At 41.7% G+C, this 23,034-nt stretch overlaps 1 protein-coding gene across 14 annotated transcripts in view; it reads right to left on the reverse strand.

Annotated features, from left to right (window-relative positions):
• PHF20L1 (PHD finger protein 20 like 1) overlaps positions 1 to 23,034 on the reverse strand; it is a 90,121-nt gene that overhangs the window by 62,123 nt on the left and 4,964 nt on the right. For all 14 annotated transcript variants that reach the window (XM_048841683.2, XM_048841678.2, XM_048841682.2 and 11 more), the window contains exons 3-5: positions 4,398 to 4,569; positions 3,077 to 3,161; positions 1,979 to 2,067 (exon numbers count right to left, since the gene is read on the reverse strand). In XM_048841683.2, coding sequence (XP_048697640.1) covers positions 1,979 to 2,067; positions 3,077 to 3,161; positions 4,398 to 4,569 — 346 coding nt within the window. The remainder of the gene's footprint in view (positions 1 to 1,978; positions 2,068 to 3,076; positions 3,162 to 4,397; positions 4,570 to 23,034) is intronic.

Here is a 23,034-nt window from a genome sequence, read left to right on the forward strand (position 1 = left end):
CTAATCTTAGGTTGTATTTTTATTTTTACAACACAAATACTTCTGAAATAAAGATGGATATTTTTTGCCATAGCAGAATAGATTTACCTAGCCTCCTGTCCAGCAGTTATACTACTACTTAAAAAATGAAACCCAAAGCCTGCTTTGAGACCAAGAGATTTGTACTCCTGCCTCTGATTTTGGGGATTTAGAAATGTCAAAGTTAATCTCATCTTTCATTTTAAATGTGAACGTTTTCTAGCCCGTGTAGAAATCAAAATTAATTGCCAAAAATACAAGTTTGTCCCAGTGATTATTCCTCAAGATCTCCACTACAGCCACTCAGGTTTGGCATCAGACACATGAAATCCAACACCACAAGTGTCTCAATATTTGAAGAAAAGCAGAATAATTTTTTGTGTTTATAAGAGTGCCATTTGGGCTGCCATCTATGGCACTAACACTCCTATAGACTTCCTCCCAGTTATTGACTTGTTGTTTCAACTGAGTTTTTGTTTCTCTGCTGAGAAGCCAAAGTGGCCTTTAGCTACAGAGTAGTATCTCAATAGTGCAACAGACAACATGATTTAGTGGAACAAGCAAAGGTTTGAGAGCAAGGAACTTCTGAACTCTAATCCAAGCTCATTGTTCTTCTTTATTCAAGTTGCAACTTCCTGCCTAAGTTTCCCTATTTGTAAAATCAAATGAAATAATATTTAACGTCTTACCTCATTGGGTTATACACATTAATGTTTGTACAGAAACTCAACAGAATGCACATAACCATCCAGCAAGAGGCTGACGGTAATGTGAGTAGGGATTTCTGTGCTTAACTATTTAAAAAAAAAAAAAGGATTAAAGTCTGAAGGTGCCCCAAATAATCCATTGCCTGTCTGTCTCCAAAGTCCTAACATTCTTTGTGTGATTGTCATATCATGATTTAAAGCTATCAGTTACACAGAAGCATGCACAAATTATTGTTTAAAAGGCCCTCCCATTTCTCCATTTGCAAATAGTCATATAAAAACTAAACCCAGTAATTTATTCATTTTTATAAGTCATTTTCCAGAGCAGATTAGACATTTGAATTCTGCTCTTCCAAGTAAAAACAATTTCTTGAAAAACTGGGGACTATAACTATTTGCATTTTATCAAATTTACTTGCTCCTTTTAGCAAGTTTCGACAATCATTTCATTTTTTTAAAAAATAGCTAAAATTTCTCATTACCAGCACAATTATTTTAAAAAGATTAGGAGGACTTGTGGCACTTTAGAGACTAACAAATTTATTTGAGCATAAGCTTTCGTGAGCTACAGCTCACTTCAAATCAGGCTTCATACAAACTTGAAGACTGGATAAAACTTGGATAAAATTCCTAAGTATTTAAGTTAAAATCCTGCTATTTATCTTAGATTGTATCTCTGTATCTCATAACCTGCCTCCCTTCCTGGTTGGGTGCTACTCTCTTCTGTGATGGCATTGAGACTGTCACAGATAGAGGAATATCTGCCCATTTTGGCACAGGGAGATAAAAAAATGAACTAACTCTGAATTAATAGAAGAAAGTGGTAGAAATCTGACATGTAACAAATCCACCAGCAGCGGCCCACTGATGGGCTAAGGCCTCTTCTAAAAGGTCATAAAGGAGGAGAGAACCTGTTAGCCCCTATGTAGTCCTGGGTTGGGACCACTGGAAAGAGAATGGTCAGGGAACAGATGAGCCAGTGAGGAGAGCATACTGCACTCAGAGGTTTCATAATTGAGAGGAGATCACTAGCACAGCACATGCTAGGGCATCCCCTGAAGTTAAGAACTGGTGAACCAACATACTGAGGGACCTAAAGAGAAGGCAGCAGTAAGTTTAAAATCATTTGTGTTACATGACCCTTCCTGCATGGGGCATTCAGCAGATAATTTGTTCTCAGGTCACTGTTAATACCACATGCCCTGTTTAGTAGTCAACACAAACAAGCAAGAAAAGACACCTAATATCCTCACCTGCCCTTTGGCATCCTCAGGCATAGATTTGATATGCATCCTTTTTAGACATCGAATAACTCCATCATAGAACTGTACTGTGAAGGTTCCTAAAACAGGATTGATGCAATCACTATGAGTAGTTAGAAACATACGTACCTCACTACTTCCCCAAAATGCTACAAATACACAGTCATTTCAGACCCGGTCCTGTATGTGACATCAGTGAGTGCTTTGGCTCTGCAAATACTATAGGACTGAGCATCTATTTAAAATTCTTCCCTTTATAGTTACAGTCACATATCCTCCTTGGATACATCAAGATTAAAAGGGACACAATCAAGACAGAAGTGCTTAAAAAACCCTCTTTACTCACAATGAAAAACTCAGTGTTGAGTTCGTTACTGAGATAAGTGTTTGTGGTTTCAGGACCTTGGACAGTTGTACTACAACTGTAAAACCTATTTTATATGATTACATTTCTCACAGCTTGGACAATAAGTAATGCTTCATTTTTGTTTATAAATTTCCAATTTATTAATCCAATGATGCCATGTATTATCAGTACATTTAAACCCACACCCAAAAACAATTTTCATTCATTTTTAAATACAATAAAAGCATTGCAATAGATATAAAATCAAAACAATGCAAACGTCAAACTACTTTAAATTTTATGCCTAAGTTAGCTGGCATTTTCCTTTTAATATTGCATTTATCTTATTTCACTGATTACCAAAGCTCAAAAATGAGATTTTGAATGTTTTCTAGAAGAATTGAGGTACTGTAAGCATATAAGTATAAACCCAAACCAACCGTACTGTGAAGGGTTCTATAATAGTGAGGCAAGGATGTTCATCTCACTACTATAAATGAAAGTTACATTACTACTGAGTGGAGGAGGTACCCCAAGTTTTTAACTTCATAGAAATAAAAGATGATAAATGCTCACTAGATCAAACCCATTCCTCCCCTCATAGAATAGCAATGCTTCCAACAGTATGTTTAACATAGTGAATAAAACCGTATGTAAACACATTTTGATTTTAAACAGATAATAGCAGTGTTCCTGGTAAACAAAGAGAAGTACTTACAGATGCATTGTATTTATATACATACCCTCCTTGTTAATTGCTTCAATCTTAGCAGGGTAATATCGACAGTCTGTCCAACGAGCTAGCACCTCTTCTCCAGGTTTAAAATCCTATTTTAAACAATTTTAACTGTTAATATCTTGCCCTGCAAACCTTTCCTAAACAAACTTAAGCTTTATAACTTAGCGATATTTTCCTTGAAAAAAAATTAATACCATTAGGTTTGAAAGAATTCAATTTTTACTTTTTATAACTTTGACAGATAATATTGATCTTTATTTTTAAATATTTTTTAAATGTTTATTGATCAAAACTTTGACATTTCTTGGAAGTGGGGGGTGTCAGAATTATTTAAAGACAGTAGCTGCTGACATTCATAAAGTTAAAGCTTTATAACTGTTAAAACACAAATTACCTACATCACATGTCAAAATATACAAATTAAAATTTCCAAAGTAAATATCCTTAAGTTCTCAAGCAGCATTTTTCTTTTTTTTTAAACTTTGCCTATGTGTAAATTTTGATCTTAGGGCTGTCAAGCGATTAACAATAATAGAATACCATTTATCCAAAAATATTTAAATGTTTTCTACATTTTCAAATATATTGGATTTCAATTACAACACAGAATACAAATATGAATCTTTACCGCACCTGGCACGTAAATACTTTGCAATGCCAGCTACAAAAGTGCCATGCAAATGCCTGTTCTCACTTTCTAGTGACATTGTAAATAAGAAGAGGGCAGCATTATCTCCTGTATATGTAAACAAACTTGTTTGTCTTAGCAATTGGCTGAAGGAGACATAGGACTGAATGGACCTGTAGGCGATAAAGTTTTACATTGTTTTGTTTTTGAGTGCAGTTATGTAACCAAGAAAAATTCTTTTTAAAAAAATCTATATATGTAAGTTGCATTTTCATGACAATGGACTGCACTACAGTACTTGTTTGAGGTGAATTGAAAAATACTTTATTTTTACAGTGCAAATATTTGTAATCAAAAATAATATACACTTTGATTTCAGTTACAACACAGAATATAATATGTATGAATATGTAGAAAAACATCCAAAATATTTAATAAATTTCAGTTGGTGTTCTATTGTTTAACAGTGCGATTAAAACTGCGATTAATCAAGATTAATTTTTTTGAGTTAATCACGAGAGATAACTGTGATTAATCGACAGCCCTAATTATCACTGATGGAAATATTTTTTCGTCTGTTTGTGTTTTTATGGCGAAATTGATGTTTACAGGCATTAACTGATAAAAATCTAACCCTTCCAAGCCTAAATAAAATAATTTACACAAGGAGTCAGAAAAAAATTATCTTCCTACTTACAACAAATTCATCATCATCTTTTAGCCCTTCTTTCCTTAGTGCTGGTCGTTCCAGGGGTCGTAATCTATTGCTGTCCCAATAAATCCACTCATCATAGCGATGACTCCAACGTTCAAAATGGACCAACATCTTCCCCTCTTCATAGTCTATCTTCTCAATGCGAGATGGATACCTTGAACAACAACAAAAGGAAAGGTGTCAATTGTGCAACTTTTTCCAGCAATGTTTTTCATAAAGACGTATTCATGTAACAGTTTAAACTACTTTGGTGGTGTTAGCTGCACCAACATTTTGTACTAAGAATTAGTTTGGATCTGAAAGAAGTTTTAAACATGTAAAATTGTTGATATGACAATACCTAGCTGCAAAACCTCTACATTCATTAAAAGTGGGTGTGAAAATTCAGATTTAAGGATCAAACTGCTAGGTAATGTTAAGATGGATGCCTTATTTGGGTTAAATATTGGAAGTTTCATGCTTAGCTTTGTATTCATAATTTTGTTGATTAAAGCAAGGAAAGAAGGGTTTGTTTCTTTTGCTTGAGAGATAGAGGGGTGGTGAATTGGCTTTAAAAAAATTAATTCATTACTCTTAATCTGCATAATAAATGTTCCACATACTTGCTTCATTGATTTCAGACAAATCCAAGCTGCTGACTAATCAAAAACAATTGGAGTTGATAGAACATCCCTTTTGAATCAAAGCGGCTGGCTAATTTGCAGCTCAGCGCCACGGACTTTGTCGCTACTGAATCTAATGAACGGTCATTTTTCAATATTAATATTTTTTAAATTGCACATTTATTAAAACAAAAACACCAGTATTAAATAAGGACTGTAGGTTCTAGTTGCCCCTCAAACTTTACATATAATCAGTAGAACCAACTACATGTGACTCTCAATCAGAACAACTCTTCATCATCTGAAGTTAGAATTTAACATGGATTTTAATTACTCCCTACTTTGGGATCTGTATAACCAAAATGATTAAGTTTGGCGAAAAGACTTCCCATTTTTTCAAATCTTTAGCTTCTGTGGAAATAAATAATGATCAGGCTGGTGCATTTAGATTCCACAGGAATCCAAGCCACATTATTTAGCTTTGAATTTCTAAGGGCTATTTTGGCTTTAGGAAGCCATTAGTTGGGCAGAAATAAGGCAATACCTAGTCTTCTCACAGAATGTCTACCATCAATATAACCGGATTACATTATTTCAGTTCCATAAAGTCCATACAAGGTTGGTGTGCTGAAATTCAGCTGATTTATTTTTTTACGAAAAAAAAGAGAGAGAGAATACATAAATAGATCTGAAAACATAAAGAACCTTCTAAAACTATCCGGTGGATTTTTTTAAGTTTAAGAAATTTCCTCCCAAGTTAATATTTTGGGAATCAAGGTTTAACCTAGAAACAATTTCTTGGGAAGTTCTACACTTCCAAAAAACAGGAGTGACAATGGAACAGAAGAGGACAGAGCTACTGAAACATTTATTAAAAAGAAATGTTACAGTGAAAGGAAGGCTGTCTATTTCCAAAACAGGAGACTCAATCTACGTTCTGCAACAATGACAACGTTCCCTCAACATTAAAGGGTGGCAGCTGCTGCAGTCATTTTCTATTCCTACTGCATATTCCCTTACCCTGAAGCTCTGTGCCACCGGATATTGAAAGAGATATTATCAACTTTTTTATTTTCAAATTTCTGACAAAGCAACCTTTAAACAGTAAATCCTAATTTAAAAAAACAAACAAAAGCTTTCTATGAAGTTTAGGGATTTTCTTCTTCCCTGCTGCTTATCAAATTATTTTTCAGCAAATGTCAGCAGACAGACAGCGCAATACATGCCTGGGCCTGTCTCAATTCCCTCCTCTCTCTGTGCTCATTCCCGTCTACCTTTTCTTTAACATCAGCAACAAAGGTCTCCCAATATCTAAACTCCAGACCTGCAGAAGGATTCCAGGGTGTGAAGAACTCCCATCTCACTTGCAATTACCCGATTCTATTTTCCAGATTCCAATTGTTCCCTGGTCCCAGGAAGGTCTCTAGGAAAGGAAGAAACTCTTCCCAGATATCAAATTTATATCACTTCCTGATCTCATGTGGGAAGGAAACATAGCTTTCCATTTCCAAAGCAGACAGTGTGTGTCCTCATCTAGACATTGTTCCTATACAATGCCCCTTCCCTATTTTGTATTGTTCTGTGGCTGATAGATTTAGTTCTCTGGCTACTAGCTGTCTTGTAAAATTTCCAAGCCCTACTGGGGGTGCATATATTGGTTGAGCAGAACAGAGGGAGGGATAAACTGGTGAAATACAGAAGTGACCATGCTTTTGGGAGAAGTGGAAAACAATAGGAAAGGCACAAATTGTAAATGAGGCAGTAGAGAACATAGTATATGGAAAAAAGAAGGCGAGAGGAAGATGACACTAAAGACAACTTAGTAAAAGGTGCACCAGTATCTAATACAGAACAAAAAAAAATGAAAGACTGAAGCCAGAGATATAACAAAAAATAAGATGCTGTAAGTAGGATTGGTCGAGTATTATTCAGAAAATCTATTACTTGAACAAAACCAGTGATGTTTGTTGAATATCATCATCAACAAATATATTTTTCCGCCGGTTGATCAGCTTTAGCTGTAAGATACATTTTAACAAATTATTAGCTAGAAAAGTGACTGACAGTATTCTTATTGTTAATATCTTATACTGAAATAAATGTTACATTTAAACATAATGCTGTGAATTTATAAGGGATACCATTCCTCTGGGGTGAGAGGAGTGTAGCTAGCTAGCTGGCTGGCTGCATTCCTCTGGGGTCAGAGGCGTGCAGCTGGCTGATTAGCCCTGCCCACACCTGAGAAGAGAGCTGGAACTTAGTTACAGTATAAAAGAGGACAGCAGGAAATGCGGGGGCAGGGGAGCATCCTGGGCCACCTTGGTCTCTATAGGCTTATTGAAACAAATTTCAGTTAGAGTCATCCCTTAATGGAGCATGCCCCCAGGAGGTAGCTCAACAGCTCCAGGCCTTAGCTACGCAATGGCTATACCAAGATGGTGGTGGAGCTCATGGACAATATTGTCTTGGAACAATACCTGCACATTCTCCCTGTGGCAATTCAAACACATCTGCTGTGGAGGAAGTGGAGACAACCGAAAGGTTCTCGGAGGCAGAATTGCCTAGGAGTTAGAAGGGAAGTCTAACTGTAGGCCATCCACACTTAGCCCTGGTCTACACTAGGACTTTAGGTCGAATTTAGCAGCGTTAAATCGATGTAAACCTGCACCGGTCCACACAATGAAGCCCTTTATTTCGACTTAAAGGGCTCTTAAAATCGATTTCCTTACTCCACCCCGACAAGTGGATTAGCGCTTAAATCGACGTTGCCGGCTCGAATTTGGGGTACTGTGGACACAATTCGATGGTATTGGCCTCCGGGAGCTATCCCAGAGTGCTCCATTATGACCGCTCTGGACAGCACTCTCAACTCAGATGCACTGGCCAGGTAGACAGGAAAAGAACCGCGAACTTTTGAATCTCATTTCCTGTTTGGCCAGCGTGGCAAGCTGCAGGTGACCATGCAGAGCTCATCAGCACAGGTGACCATGATGGAGTCCCAGAATCGCAAAAGAGCTCCAGCATGGACCGAACGGGAGGTACGGGATCTGATCGCTGTTTGGGGAGAGGAATCCGTGCTATCAGAACTCCGTTCCAGTTTTCGAAATGCCAAAACCTTTGTCAAAATCTCCCAGGGCATGAAGGACAGAGGCCATAACAGGGACCCGAAGCAGTGCCGCGTGAAACTGAAGGAGCTGAGGCAAGCCTACCAGAAAACCAGAGAGGCAAACAGCCGCTCTGGGTCAGAGCCCCAAACATGCCGCTTCTATGATGAGCTGCATGCCATTTTAGGGGGTTCAGCCACCACTACCCCAGTCGTGTTGTTTGACTCCTTCAATGGAGATGGAGGCAATACGGAAGCAGGTTTTGGGGACGAAGAAGATGATGAGGAGGAGGAGGTTGTAGATAGCTCACAGCAAGCAAGCGGAGAAACCGGTTTTCCCGACAGCCAGGAACTGTTTCTCACCCTAGACCTGGAGCCAGTACCCCCCGAACCCACCCAAGGCTGCCTCCTGGACCCAGCAGGCGGAGAAGGGACCTCTGGTGAGTGTACCTTTTAAAATACTATACATGGTTTAAAAGCAAGCATGTGAAAGGATTACTTTGCCCTGGCATTTGCGGTTCTCCTAGATGTAGTCCTAAAGCCTTTGCAAAAGGTTTCTGGGGAGGGCAGCCTTATTGCGTCCTTCATGGTAGGACACTTTACCACTCCAGGCCAGTAACACGTACTCGGGAATCATTGTACAACAAAGCATTGCAGTGTATGTTTGCTGGCATTCAAACAACATCCGTTCTTTATCTCTCTGTGTTATCCTCAGGAGAGTGAGATATAATTCATGGTCACCTGGTTGAAATAGAGTGCTTTTCTTCAGGGGACACTCAGAGGAGCCCATTCCTGCTGGGCTGTTTGCCTGTGGCTAAACAGAAATGTTCCCCGCTGTTAGCCACAGGGAGGGGGGAAGGTTGAGGGGGTAGTCACGCTGTGGGAGGAGGCAAAATGCGACCTTGTAACGAAAGCACATGTGCTATGTATGTAATGTTAACAGCAAGGTTTACCCTGAAAGAGTGTAGCCACTGTTTTATAAAATGTGTCTTTTTAAATACCGCTGTCCCTTTTTTTTTCTCCACCAGCTGCATGTGTTTCAATGATCACAGGATCTTCTCCTTCCCAGAGGCTAGTGAAGCTTAGAAAGAAAAAAAAAACGCACTCGCGATGAAATGTTCTCCGAGCTCATGCTGTCCTCCCACACTGACAGAGCACAGACGAATGCGTGGAGGCAAATAATGTCAGAGTGCAGGAAAGCACAAAATGACCGGGAGGAGAGGTGGCGGGCTGAAGAAAGTAAGTGGCGGGCTGAAGAGAGTAAGTGGCGGGCTGAAGACAGGGCTGAAGCTCAAATGTGGCGGCAGCGTGATGAGAGGAGGCAGGATTCAATGCTGAGGCTGCTGCAGGACCAAACCAGTATGCTCCAGTGTATGGCTGAGCTGCAGCAAAGGCAGCTGGAGCACAGACTGCCACTGCAGCCCCTCTGTAACCAACCGCCCTCCTCCCCAAGTTCCATAGCCTCCACACCCAGACGCCCAAGAACGCGGTGGGGGGGCCTCAGGCCAACCAGCCACTCCACCACAGAGGATTGCCCCAAAAAAAGAAGGCTGTCATTCAATAAATTTTAAAGTTGTAAACTTTTAAAGTGCTGTGCTTAAAGTGCTGTGTGGCATTTTCCTTCCCTCCTCCACCACCCCTCCTGGGCTACCTTGGTAGTCATCCCCCTATTTGTGTGATGAATGAATAAAGAATGCATGAATGTGAAGCAACAATGACTTTATTGCCTCTGCAAGCGATGATTGAAGGGAGGAGGGGCGGGTAGTTAGCTTACAGGGAAGTAGAGTGAACCAAGGGGCAGGGGGTTTCATCAAGGAGAAACAAACAGAACTTTCACACCGTAGCCTGGCCAGTCATGAAACTGTTTTTCAAAGCTTCTCTGATGCGTACCGCGCCCTCCTGTGCTCTTCTAACCGCCCTGGTGTCTGGCTGCGCGTAACCAGCAGCCAGGCGATTTGCCTCAACCTCCCACCCCGCCATAAACGTCTCCCCCTTACTCTCACAGATATTGTGGAGCACACAGCAAGCAGTAATAACAGTGGGAATATTGGTTTCGCTGAGGTCTAAGCGAGTCAGTAAACTGCGCCAGCGCGCCTTTAAACGTCCAAATGCACATTCTACCACCATTCTGCACTTGCTCAGCCTGTAGTTGAACAGCTCCTGACTACTGTCCAGGCTGCCTGTGTACGGCTTCATGAGCCATGGCATTAAGGGGTAGGCTGGGTCCCCAAGGATACATATAGGCATTTCAACATCCCCAACAGTTATTTTCTGGTCTGGGAATAAAGTCCCTTCCTGCAGCTTTTGAAACAGACCAGAGTTCCTGAAGATGCGAGCATCATGCACCTTTCCCGGCCATCCCACGTTGATGTTGGTGAAACGTCCCTTGTGATCCACCAGAGCTTGCAGCACTATCGAAAAGTACCCCTTGCGGTTTATGTACCCCTTGCGGCTTGGTGCTCCGGTGCCAAGATAGGGATATGGGTTCCGTCTATAGCCCCACCACAGTTAGGGAATCCCATTGCAGCAAAGCCATCCACTATGACCTGCACATTTCCCAGGGTCACTACCCTTGATATCAGCAGATCTTTGATTGCGTGGGATACTTGCATCACAGCAGCCCCCACAGTAGATTTGCCCACTCCAAATTGATTCCCAACTGACCGGTAGCTGTCTGGCGTTGCAAGCTTCCACAGGGCTATCGCCACTCGCTTCTTAACTGTGAGGGCTGCTCTCATCTTGGTATTCATGCACCTCAGGGCAGGGGAAAGCAAGTCACAAAGTTCCATGAAAGTGCCCTTACGCATGCGAAAGTTTCGCAGCCACTGGGAATCGTCCCAGACCTGCAACACTATGCGGTCCCACCAGTCTGTGCTTGTTTCCCGAGCCCAGAATCGGCGTTCCACAGCATGAACCTGCCCCATTAGCACCATGATGCATGCATTGGCAGGGCCCATGCTTTCAGAGAAATCTGTGTCCATGTCCTGATCACTCACGTGACCGCGCTGACGTCGCCTCCTCGCCCGGTATCGCTTTGCCAGGTTCTGGTGCTGCATATACTGCTGGATAATGCGTGTGGTGTTTAATGTGCTCCTAATTGCCAAAGAGAGCTGAGCGGCCTCCATGCTTGCCTTGGTATGGCGTCCGCACAGAAAAAAGGCGCGGAACAATTGTCTGCCGTTGCTCTGACGGAGGGAGGGGCGACTGACGACACGGCTTACAGGGTTGGCTTCAGGGAGCTAAAATCAACAAAGGGGGTGTCTTTACATCAAGGAGTATTTCAGGCAGGACTTCACGGAGGGTTCCAATAAGAAATGGTGCACCTAAGTTATCGTTCTTATTGGAACAAGGAGGTTAGCCTGGCCTCTGATTGATACATGGCTAGATTTACCTCGCTGCACCTTCTCTGTGAGTGACTACAGTGTGACCTAGAGGAATGAGTCCCCTACACGGGGGGGGGGGGGGGGGGGGAAGCAAATGAGTACAAAACAAATCTGGTCTATTTCTTGTTTTGACCCACTCCATCTATCTTTTACATCTTTGGCTGGCAGCAGACGGTGCAGAAGGACTGCATGCCATCCACATCTCATGGCTGCTCGGCAGAAGATGGTGCAATAGGACTGCTAGCAGTCCGTATCGCCTGCCCGCTCACCATAAGACGGTTCAATAGGACTGACTGCAGGACTAAAGAGAATGACCTGGTCAAGTCACTCCAAATTTAGTCCCTGCGCCCATGTCTGCCCAGGCGCTCCTGATCGACCTCACAGAGGCGACCAGGAGCACCTCGGACATGACGATGACGGCTACCAGTCGTACTGTACCGTCTGCTACCACAAGGCAAGGGGTTGCTGCTACTGTGTAGCAATGCCGTACCGCGTCTGCCAGCACCCAGGAGACATAGGGTGACGGTTACCTGAGCAGGCTCCATGCTTGCCGTGGTATGGCGTCTGCACAGGTAACTCAGGAAAAAAGGCGCGAAACGATTGTCTGCCCTTGCTTTCACGGAGGGAGGGAGGGAACGGGGGCCTGACGATATGTACCCAGAACCACCCGCGACAATGTTTTAGCCCCATCAGGCATTGGGATCTCAACCCAGAATTCCAATGGGCAGCGGAGACTGCAGGAACTGTGGGATAGCTACCCACAGTGCAACGCTCCGGAAGTCGACTCTAGCCTCGGTACTGTGGAAGCGCTCCGCCGAGTTAATGCACTTAGAGCATTTTCTGTGGGGACACACACACTCGAATATATAAAACCGATTTCTAAAAAACCGACTTCTATAAATTCGACCTTATTCCGTAGTGTAGACATACCCTTAGAATGGCAGTAAGAGATGATAACCTACCAACCCAGCAAGATTCACAGTACTGGTCTCTCTCAAGCAACAAAACTTTATCCCCAATATGAGCCTCCAAAGTCCCAGACTTTCAAGGGCCACCACTGCCCACTCATGAAGGGCCAGTGGTATGTTATCACTGTGGCTAACCCAGGCACATACAATGGGAATGCCCTATGATGGAAAGTACTATTTGACCAAGCAGGGGAGAATCCAAACCAACCAACAGAACGGACTCCGAAGCCCTTCATGATCCCAATAAAAATAGGTCCAAACATGGTGGAGGGGTATGGACAAACTCTACTTCAACAGGACTTAGTCTGATCCAAAGTCATGGATACAGAGTGGTCAGTCCAGATTTCCTGCATCCATGGAGAAATCCATATGTACCCAACGGCATCTGTCATTTTGCAGGCAGCAGACCAGATAGGGCACCTTCAGATAGGATCACCTACCCCGGCCAGTGATCCTGGGACGCAACTGCACACATCTTCAGACCCTCCTGGGAAGAGAATCTGTTCCCTCCACCCCGGACACTCTTCAGATGCAAGAAAAGCCCCCCACCCTCAGATGTCTAGGACCTATTCCCCATTGCTCACTCTGATCTTTCTGAAGTCTCATGGAGTTCCCAAGGCTCACAGAAACAGCCAAAGTCATCTCAGAAAGGAGGACGAACCTAGGTCTGAGGCAGAGGTGACACCATGGAGCCTGGAGAAGAACCTTTCCAAAGGATAGGCCCTGGAGAAGGAACATCCTAACAGTCTGTAGGTTATCCCCTACCCACGTACACTGCAGAGCTCCTTCCCATCATAGACTACAGCATCCCGAGTTACACCTTTGACATTGTGGCAGCTCAACAGGATGACCAGACACTCTGGGAATGTTTTAACCAATTCAGCACAGTCAACAAGATGGTCACCTCTGAACACATATCTCTCCAGCTGCCCCGGTTTGAATTCCATGAGACATGTCCAAATTAAAGGACCCAGATATCAACTCCTAGTCCCCAAGCCCAATCAGTGGCAGCTCTACGGCTAGCCCATATTCTTCCCATGGCCAGACACCTTGGTAAGGTGAAAACCCAAGAAAGACTGTTGGCTGGATTCTTTTGGACAGCGATATATAAAGAGGTAACCGATTTCTGCTTACTATGCCCCAGTTGTCAAAAAGTAACCCCAAAGGGTTGCGGCTGGGTCCCTTTCATGCCCCTTTTGAATGGATAAGGGATTGATATAATAGGCCCAATCACTTTTGGTACTTGTGGACAATGCCACTTGATATCCAGAGGCAATGCCCCCATGAAACACCTCTGCCTCCACCATAACACAAGAGCTGCTCCAAGTGTTTTCCCAGGTTGCCCTTCCATTGGAAGTCATCACAGATCAAAGGACAAATTTCACGTCCCAGGTGCTCCAGTAAGTTTAGGCACCATTGAAAGTATGACCTCTCCAGACCACAATCTACCATTCCTAGATGGATGGTCCGGTGGAGCAGTTCAGTAGGACTCTCAAAAATACATTAAAGGTTTACGGAAACAGAGGCCAAAGACGGGAACCAGCTGCTCCCCTATCTTCTGTTTCCAGTGTGAGAGGTACCACAAGCCTGAACGGGCTTCCACCCTTTCAAGCTTCTTGATGGGAAACAGCCTTGAGGAGTGTCAGACTTGGTTAGTGTGTCTTGATAAACTAAACCCACCCACTCTACCACTGTCCTTCAATGTCTCATTCAAATAAGGGAAAGGTTAGAATGCTTGAGACCCACTTTTCCCAAACTAACCTCTTTCAGGCCTAACAGACCCCAATGTGACAATACAGTAAAGGGTCTAGAGCCAGAAGACCAAGTGCTCCTATTCCTTCCCAGCAAGCTCCTGGACAAATGGCAGGGCCCATATGAAGCGTTCCAGTGGGTAGAACCAGTAGATTACAAAATTCATTGTCCAGAAAAGAGAAAAAGGCAGATTTATCATGTAAATCTGTTAAAATCCTGGAAGGTCCAGGAAATCCTCTTCATCCATCTGGAGGAGGGAGAAGAGGTTCTGGGGCCTCAGCTTCCTAAACTGGCCAAAACTGGGAGTGAGGAGGTGCCATCTGAGGGTTAATAAGCAGAAAAAGCAAACAAAACACCCTCCCAAGAGCTTACAAAGTAGTGGTCTTCCCCACAAACAGAACAAACCTCCTTGATGACTCTCCACATCTGCATAGGGCCAGGAGCCAAGCCCATTAGAAAATCCTATCAAACCCCAGAAAGCATGAAACCTGTTAGTTCAGGAAGTACAGGAATTGTTAAGATTTGGTGTAACTGAGGAATCTCATGGCCTCTGGCATAGTCCAGGGATTTCGGTACCAAAGCCAGATGGGACCATCCAATTTTGTGTAGATTTCTACCACATAAATGTCATTTCTGACTATGATGCATATTCGAATCCCTGAGCTGATGAACTGCTGAACCCTCTTGGTCAAGCCCACTTTATCACAACATGAAATCTAACTAAGGGCTATTGGCAAATTCCCCTTACTATCAACTCCCAGGGAAAAAAAGCCTTTTCTACCTCAGTGGACCTATTCCAATTTGTTGCCATGCCCTTTGGTTTGCGAGGGTGACCAGCCACCTTTCAAAGGCTGATGGACCAAGTGTTATTGCCCCACCTTCATCATGCTGCAGCCTACCTAGATTATGTGACTGTCTACAATCAGGACTGGCCCACCCACCTCCAGAACCTAGCAGCCGTTCTTCAAGCCCTAGGAGATGCCCATTTGACAGTAAACCTAAAGAAGTCCAGGGTGAGAAAACAGGATACAAAATACTTGGGGAATCTAGTGCAGAACAGTAAGGTATAACCCCTAATGGACAAACTTGAGGTGCTAGCAAACATCTCCATATTAAAAACTAAAAAGCAGGTCTGGGCCTTCCTAGGTCTATAAAGGTAATATAGAAGATCTATGCCTGACTTTGCCTTATTAGCAACACCTCTTACTGACCTTGTGGGGAAAAAAAATCAGCCCCTCGACAAGTCACGTGGTCCCCCCAGTGTGATTAAGCATTTCAGAAAATTAATCTGATTCTATGCTACAAGCCAGTATTGCACAGACCTGATTTCTCTTGAGAATGCAAGAGACATCTACCACCACAGGTGCAGTGCTATTCTAAACCTTCCATGGACAAGAGCACCCTAATCATTTACATAAGTAGGGGAAACCCAGGATTATGTCATCAAGAAAGAATGTCTGACCATACAATGGGCCATAAAGCCATTCAGACACCACTTGTGTTTGGAACACCCTTTGTCTGGGTCACTGACATGTGGCACTGAAGTGGCTCCAAACAATGAAAGACCTGCATGACACACTGAGACTTAGCCCTACAGCCCTTTCAAATTTCAAATAAGAGTATCAGCCTGGGTAGGACCATAGGAATGCTTCTTTTCAAGAACTGAAAAGGACTGGGTGCTTGGCAGAGACAGCCCCAAAACTCCCACTCAACAGGGGAGGGGGAAAAGTATGGGAAGGTATAAGGGATACCATTCCTCTTAAATCAGAGGAATGCCACTGGCTGATTAGCCCCTCCTACTACACCTGAGAAGAGAGCTGGAACTTAATTAGCTGATCCTTACAAAAGACAGCAGCAGAAAATGGAAGGAGGGACTGCAACACCTTCCAGAAAGCTAAGGAACAAGGGCTGTGCTCCCCATGGACTGCTACTGGAGTGACAGCAGAGAGAAATTGCTCCAGAAACCAAATGGACGGAAGTTGCAACTGTCTGAAGTGCTTTGTTACTGAGACTCTGAGGTAAGTGCCAGGAAGTTTTGGGTTGCTGAGGTTTCTAGCATGAGGGGGAAATTTGGGGGAAGGGACTACTCGGCCTGCACAGACTTTGAGGAGAGTCTATGAGGTTTTGATTTGTTTTGTTGGCACGTCTTAAAATAAAACAATGAACCCTGCTGGAAACTGCTTCCCTGGATTCTGTGGGAGAGCTCAGACAGAACTAACCCAGGGAGCGAGCTGGCTCTGCAAGAATAAATCCTAGTCCAGTAGGAGGAGGCAGCTATAAGAAAAGCCACAATCCTTTACAAATAAACAGTAGTATTTCCATTAAACAATATTTCTCAGCATAGATTTGTAGGCAGGCCAGAATGATGAGTTGCAATACCAAAAAAAAAAAAAAAATGGAACTTATTAGCTAGAGACAAAGGGTAACAAGAAAACCCAAATACATTAGAAGCAAGAGGAAGACCAAAGACAGGGTAGGCCTGTTACTCTATGGCGGAGGGGGGCAATAACAGAAAATGTGGAAATGGCAGAGGTGCTTAATGACTTCTTTGTTTCAGTTTTCACCAAGAAGGTTGATGGTGATTGGACGTTTAACATAGCGAATGCCAGTAAAAATGAGGTAGGCTCAGAAGAGGCTAAAATAGGGAAAGAAGAACTTAAAAATTACTTAGACAAGTTAAAAGAAAAGGAGGACTTGTGGCACCTCAGATTAACAAATTTATTTGAGCATAAGCTTTCGTGAGCTACAGCTCACTTCATCGGATGCATCCACTGAATGTATCCAATGAAGTGAGCTGTAGCTCACGAAAGCTTATGCTCAAATAAATTTGTTGATCTCTAAGCTGCCACAAATATTCCTTTTCTTTTTGTGGACACAGACTAACACGGCTGCTACTCTGAAACTTAAGACAAGTTAGAGGTCTTCAAGTTTCCAGGGCCTGATAAAATGCATCACAGAATACTCAAGCAGCTGACTGAAGAGATATTTGAGCCATTAGTGATTTATCTTTGAGAAGTCCTGGAAGACAGTAGAGATTCCAGAAGACTGGAAAAGGGAAAATATAGTGCCAATCTATAAAAAGAGAAATAAGGACAACCCAGAGAACTACAGACCATTCAGCTTAACGTCTGTATCCAGAAAAATAATGTAGCAAATAATTAAGCAATCCATTTACAAACATCTAGAAGATAAGGGGATACGTATACAGTCAGCATGGATATGTCAAGAACAAATAGTGTCAAACCAACCTGATAGCTTTTTTTGACAGGGTAACAAGCCTTGTGGACGGGGGGAAGCGGTAGACATGGTATATCTTGACTTTAGTAAACCCTTTGAGACTGTCTCACATGACCTTCTCATAAACAAACCAGGGAAATGCAATCTAGATGGAGCTGCTATAAAGTGGGTGCAAAACTGTTTGGAAAACCATTCCCAGAGTGTAGTTATCAGTGATTCACAGTCATGCTGGAAGGGCATAACAAGTGGGGTCCCACAGGGATCAGTTCTGGGTCCAGTTCGGTTCAATATCTTCATCAGTGATTTAGATAATGGCATAAGAATAAACTTAAAGTTTGCAGACGATATCAAGCTGGAAGGGGTAACAAGTGCTTTGGAGGATAGGATTAAAATTCAAAAAGATCTGGACAAATGGTATGAAGTAAATAGGATGAAATTCAATCAGGACAAATGCAAAGTACTCCATTTAGGAAGGAACAATCAGTTACACACATACAAAATGGGAAATGACTGCCTAGGAAGGAGTACTGTGGAAAGGGATCTGGGGGTCATAGGGGATCACAAGCTAAATATGAGTCAACAGTGTAACGCTGTTGCAAAAAAAAGCAAACATCATTCTGGGATGTATAAGCAAGAGTGTTGTAAGCAAGACACGAGAAGTAATTCTTCCGCTCTACTCCATGCTGATTAGGCCTCAACTGGAGTATTGTGTCCAGTTCTGGCAGCCACCTTTCAGGAAGGATGTGAACAAATTGGAGAGAGTCCAGAGAAGAGCGACAAAAAATGATTAAAGGTCTAGAATACATGACCGATGAGGGAAGGATGAAAAAATTGGCTTTGGTTAGTCTGGAAAAGAGAAGACTCAGATGAAACATAACAGCTTTCAAGTACGTAAAAGGTTGTTACAAGGAGAAGGGAGAAAAATTGTTGTTGTTAACCTCTGAGGAAAAGGACAAGAAACAATGGGCTTAAACTGCAACAAGGGAGGTTTGGGTGGGACATTAGGAAAAACCACCCTAACAGTTTGGAAGTTAAGCACTGGAATAAACTGCCTAGGGAGGTTGTGGAAGCTCCATCATTGGAGATTTTTAAGAGCAGGTTAGACAAACACCTGTCAGGAATGGCCTAGATAATACTTAGTCCTGCCATGAGTGCAGGGAACGGGACTAGCTGACCTCTAGAGGTCCCTTCCAGTATTATGATTCTATGATTAAGCCTAAATCCCAGTCTTTAGAGATGAGACTATTAATCCACTGAACCACTGTGTCTGCTAAAATGACTGCCTGCCAAATTCAACTAAGAATAACTTTGCATGGATCCAGCAAACAAGACCAAAAATACTGTGATTGAATCTGCTATTTTAAGACCATTTGCCTTGAAGTCCACACATTGTAACATTTTAGATCCTACATCTTCAAGCTATGGATGCTTGAACAGTTGTTGTCAGTTTGTAAATAGGTATGCCAAAATTCACTACTGGAAAAAGGAAAAGTGTGAATATTCTAACTTTTTTTTCTTGATTGAATAGCTCATCTCTCAATATCTCACTGAAGTTCCCAGGTCCAAAATTTGCTGCCTTAGAATTGCTATAGTGTAATCTGAAACCTTACAGTAGTTCCTGCTGTGGGTTTTCAAGCAATAATTAACAAACATTCTACCCAGAGCTGTGTTGACAAATTTTGATGAGTCACATAACATAAGCAAAAGATTTGTCAATAAGAGCCATGTTAATTTCCATTTCATTTGGAAGAATTAATAGAAAAATGATATCTGCTATATAGAATAAAAACACATGAAGTTCCCTCAAACCCAACAGACTATTATAAATGGAAATTATAAAATTACCATATATTGATGTTCAATGGTAGAAGTGTTTTTGAATGTATACTTTCCCATCCAGTCACAATTTCCATTTGACTAAATGTTCATTTTTAAATTAATCAGATTGAGTTTAAAATAGATTTACCAAAAGTTCTTTACTACAGCACAAATGGAAAAGACACTATACAGATGAAGTTCTGAAATAATGAATAAACCTGTTTTCCTTAAAAAGAAAAGGAGTACTTGTGGCACCTTAGAGACTAACAAATTTATTTGAGCAAATAAATGTTAGCCTCTAAGGTGCCACAAGTACTCCTTTTTCTTTTTGCAGATACAGACTAACATGGCTGCTACTCTGAAACCTGTTTTCCTTAAGTTGTTTGCATGAAAACAGTCTACTTCTGCTTGATAACAAACAATTGTTGTTCAAAAACAAAAAATCCTCATTTGGTAGCTTTCAATAATTAACTCAACAGGTTGCAAACATATTTGAAACAGTATTCACTAATCCCAAAAAGGATCACATGACATTTTGATTTAAAAAAAACTAGTGATATAAAATTAACATGGCACACATTAAATGGATTAAAAACTGGCTACCTGAGAGGTCTCAAAATATAACTGTAAATGAGGAGTCATCACTGAGTGGTTGTGTTTCTAATGGGGTCCCACAGGGATCAGTTCTTAGCCCTACACTATTTATCATTTTTATCTATGACCTGGAGGGAAAAAGTCATTACTGATAAAGTTTGCAGACGATACAAACTGAGGGAGTGGTAAATAATTAAGAGGACAGGCCACTGATACAGAGCGATTTGGATCGCTTGAGAAACTGGGTTGAAGCAAACAAATACGTGTTTTAATATGACTAAATGTATTCATCTCGGAACAAAGAACCTAGACCATACTTACAGGATGGGGGACTCCACCCTCAGAAGCAGTGACTCAAAAAAATTTGGGGGAGGATGGTGGATAATCAGCTGAACATGAGCTCCATTGTGGCCAAAAGAGCTACTGTAATCCTTGAATGCATGAACAGGGGAATCTCGAGTAGGACTAGAGAGATTTTACTTCTCTATTTGGCACTAGTACGACGACCACTGCTAAAATACTGTGTCCAGTTCTGGTGCCTACAATTAAAGAAAGATGTTGATAAATTGAAGAGAGCTCAGAGAAGAATGATGAGAATGATTAAAGGATTAGAAAATATGCCTTAATAATTTCAAAGAGCTCAATCTAGTTAATTTAACAAAGAGAAGTTTAAGGGGTGACTTGATTACAGTCTACAAGTATCTACTGGGGAACAAATATTTAATGATGAGCTCTTGAACCTAGCAGAGACAGGTATAACATGATCCAATGACTGGAAGTTGAAGCTAGACAAATGCAGGCTGGAAATAAGGTGTAAATTTTTAACAGCGAGAGTAATTAACCTTTGAAACAAATTTACCAAAGTGGATTCTCCATCACTGACAATTTTTAAATCAGGATTTTTTTTAAATAAAAGATATTCTAAGCATTATTTTGGGGAAGTTCTATGGCCTGTGTTATAGAGGAATTCAGACTACATGATAACAATGGTTCCTTCTGGCACTGGAATCTGTACATTTAAAATTATCCAAACTTCACACTGTTTTACAGAACTGGACTACTACGGCTGGATAATGACATCTGCCAGTTTTACATATTATTCACTTCTCTCTCTCACGTTCTAACACTTGCATCCCATGTGAATTACAGAAATTGTAAGGTAAAATTGGTAAGGACAAGTTTTAGTTACATGATTTAAATCTTAAACAACAGCTCAAAGTTTGGTTTTTTTTCTCCAACCTTAATATTCACGTTAAAGTTTCCATATTAACACTTAATTTTCACAGTGTAATAATTCATACAGGGCCTCTTTTTCAATATAGCCATTTGTCCAGTATATGGTATTCTTTCAGTAAGAATAAAACAAACTCAAATATAAGACACTGTAGAAATACAAAGTGTTCTACAAACAGTCTCTTCACCCTAGTGAGGTGGAAAGGGGGCTACATTTTACAGATAGGTTGAGTGACTTCCTTAAAGTCACATTTGAAGTCCAAGGAAGATACAGAAATAGACCCAGACTTCCTGAATCCCAGTCCTGTGCACTGAACACAAGCCTGTCCTTCCTTCCTTACCCAAAAGGCATATAACCCTATATCTGTTCCATGGAGAGACCTCCTTCATGGACAAACTTTCACCCCCTCCGTTGTGTTAATTAGCCCAGTACTAAATCCCCCCCACCCCCATACCCCTTCTTCCATTCTAGACCTTCCACCAAACTGACAATCAGGTCTCCCAGTCTGCTAAAACCGAAAGAAAAGACTACAGAACTGCTTCCTGTTTGTTGCTGTCACTCCAAATCTTACAGAAAAAAATCCTTTGGATCTCTACCCTGTGAGGAAATAAAAATCAACCTAGACAATCTAGTCCCTTCAGTCAGTTCTGTTCACAAAAGATAACATTCTTCATCCAATGAAGTGAGCTGTAGCTCATGAAAGCTTATGCTCAAATAAATTTGTTAGTCTCTAAGGTGCCACAAGTACTCCTTTTCATTCTTCTAACAGGCACACGCTGGCAAGCTCTTGCCACCTGGCATCTACTACATAGGCCAACTGTCCCTTTTCTGTGTCTCCTTCACTACACACTTTTCCTGGATTTGCATCCTGTCATTATTTGTACTACTATAGCACATAGAAGTCCTAGTCATGGACCCAGCTCCCCCTGTGATAGGTGCTGTACAAACACAGAACAAAATGATACCCCTGCCCAAGGAGCATACAATCTTAGTATGAGACGAGAGAGGATCTGGACAGACAAGAGAGAGATCAGGAATTAGCAATTTGTTCCTGGGAGAAATAATGGGTCCACAGGATCACAAAACAAGAACAGAAAGGAAGGGGAGGTCACATTAGTTTTATAGCACCCATGTGTAAGCCATGTCTCCTATGCCAGAAAGCTTACAGTCTAAGGCCTGATCCTGTAAACATTTTAGTGCCTGCGGAATCTAGTCCTGAATGGACACTGTAACAAACAAAAGCAGAACCAAAAAAAGGACTTTTTAAAAACCTCAAGACCAATGTGTACTTTTTTAAGCATTCCATTCCTTTATTTAATTACCTTTACCTATTTGTTTTGTTCTTAATAGTCCTACTAAACCTTCCTCGATGGCTTTTATCTATTACTAAATAGAGCTGAATTTACGACTAATTTAGTTGAGTTTAAAACTAAAGGAATTGTAAGAATTGTATCTGTTCAAACAACTGCCTTGTGTAACTGTGTATCATACATGTATTTCATAAAAGGTATTCAGTTACAAAGAAACTATTGTGGCTATGTCTACAAAGTGGTAAAACCATGCAAGCAATAAACAAGCTTAAATATGCTCACTGACTTCCTTGTCCAGTGTGGACAAAGCTTCCCTCACCAGTCCCAAACTGACTGTCAGTCACCTAAGCATATAACAGGTTTCAGAGTAACAGCTGTGTTAGTCTGTATTCGCAAAAAGAAAAGGAGTACTTGTGGCACCTTAGAGACTAACCAATTTATTGGAGCTTAAGCTTTCGTGAGCTACAGCTCACTTCATCCACAGCATGCATCCGATGAAGTGAGCTGTAGCTCACGGAAGCTTATGCTCAAATAAATTGGTTAGTCTCTAAGGTGCCACAAGTACTCCTTTTCTTTTTGCGAATACAGACTAACACGGCTGTTACTCTGAAACCTGAG

This window comes from Caretta caretta, chromosome 2 (assembly GCF_965140235.1).
Source record: "Caretta caretta isolate rCarCar2 chromosome 2, rCarCar1.hap1, whole genome shotgun sequence".
In the NCBI taxonomy this organism is placed as follows: domain Eukaryota; kingdom Metazoa; phylum Chordata; order Testudines; family Cheloniidae; genus Caretta; species Caretta caretta.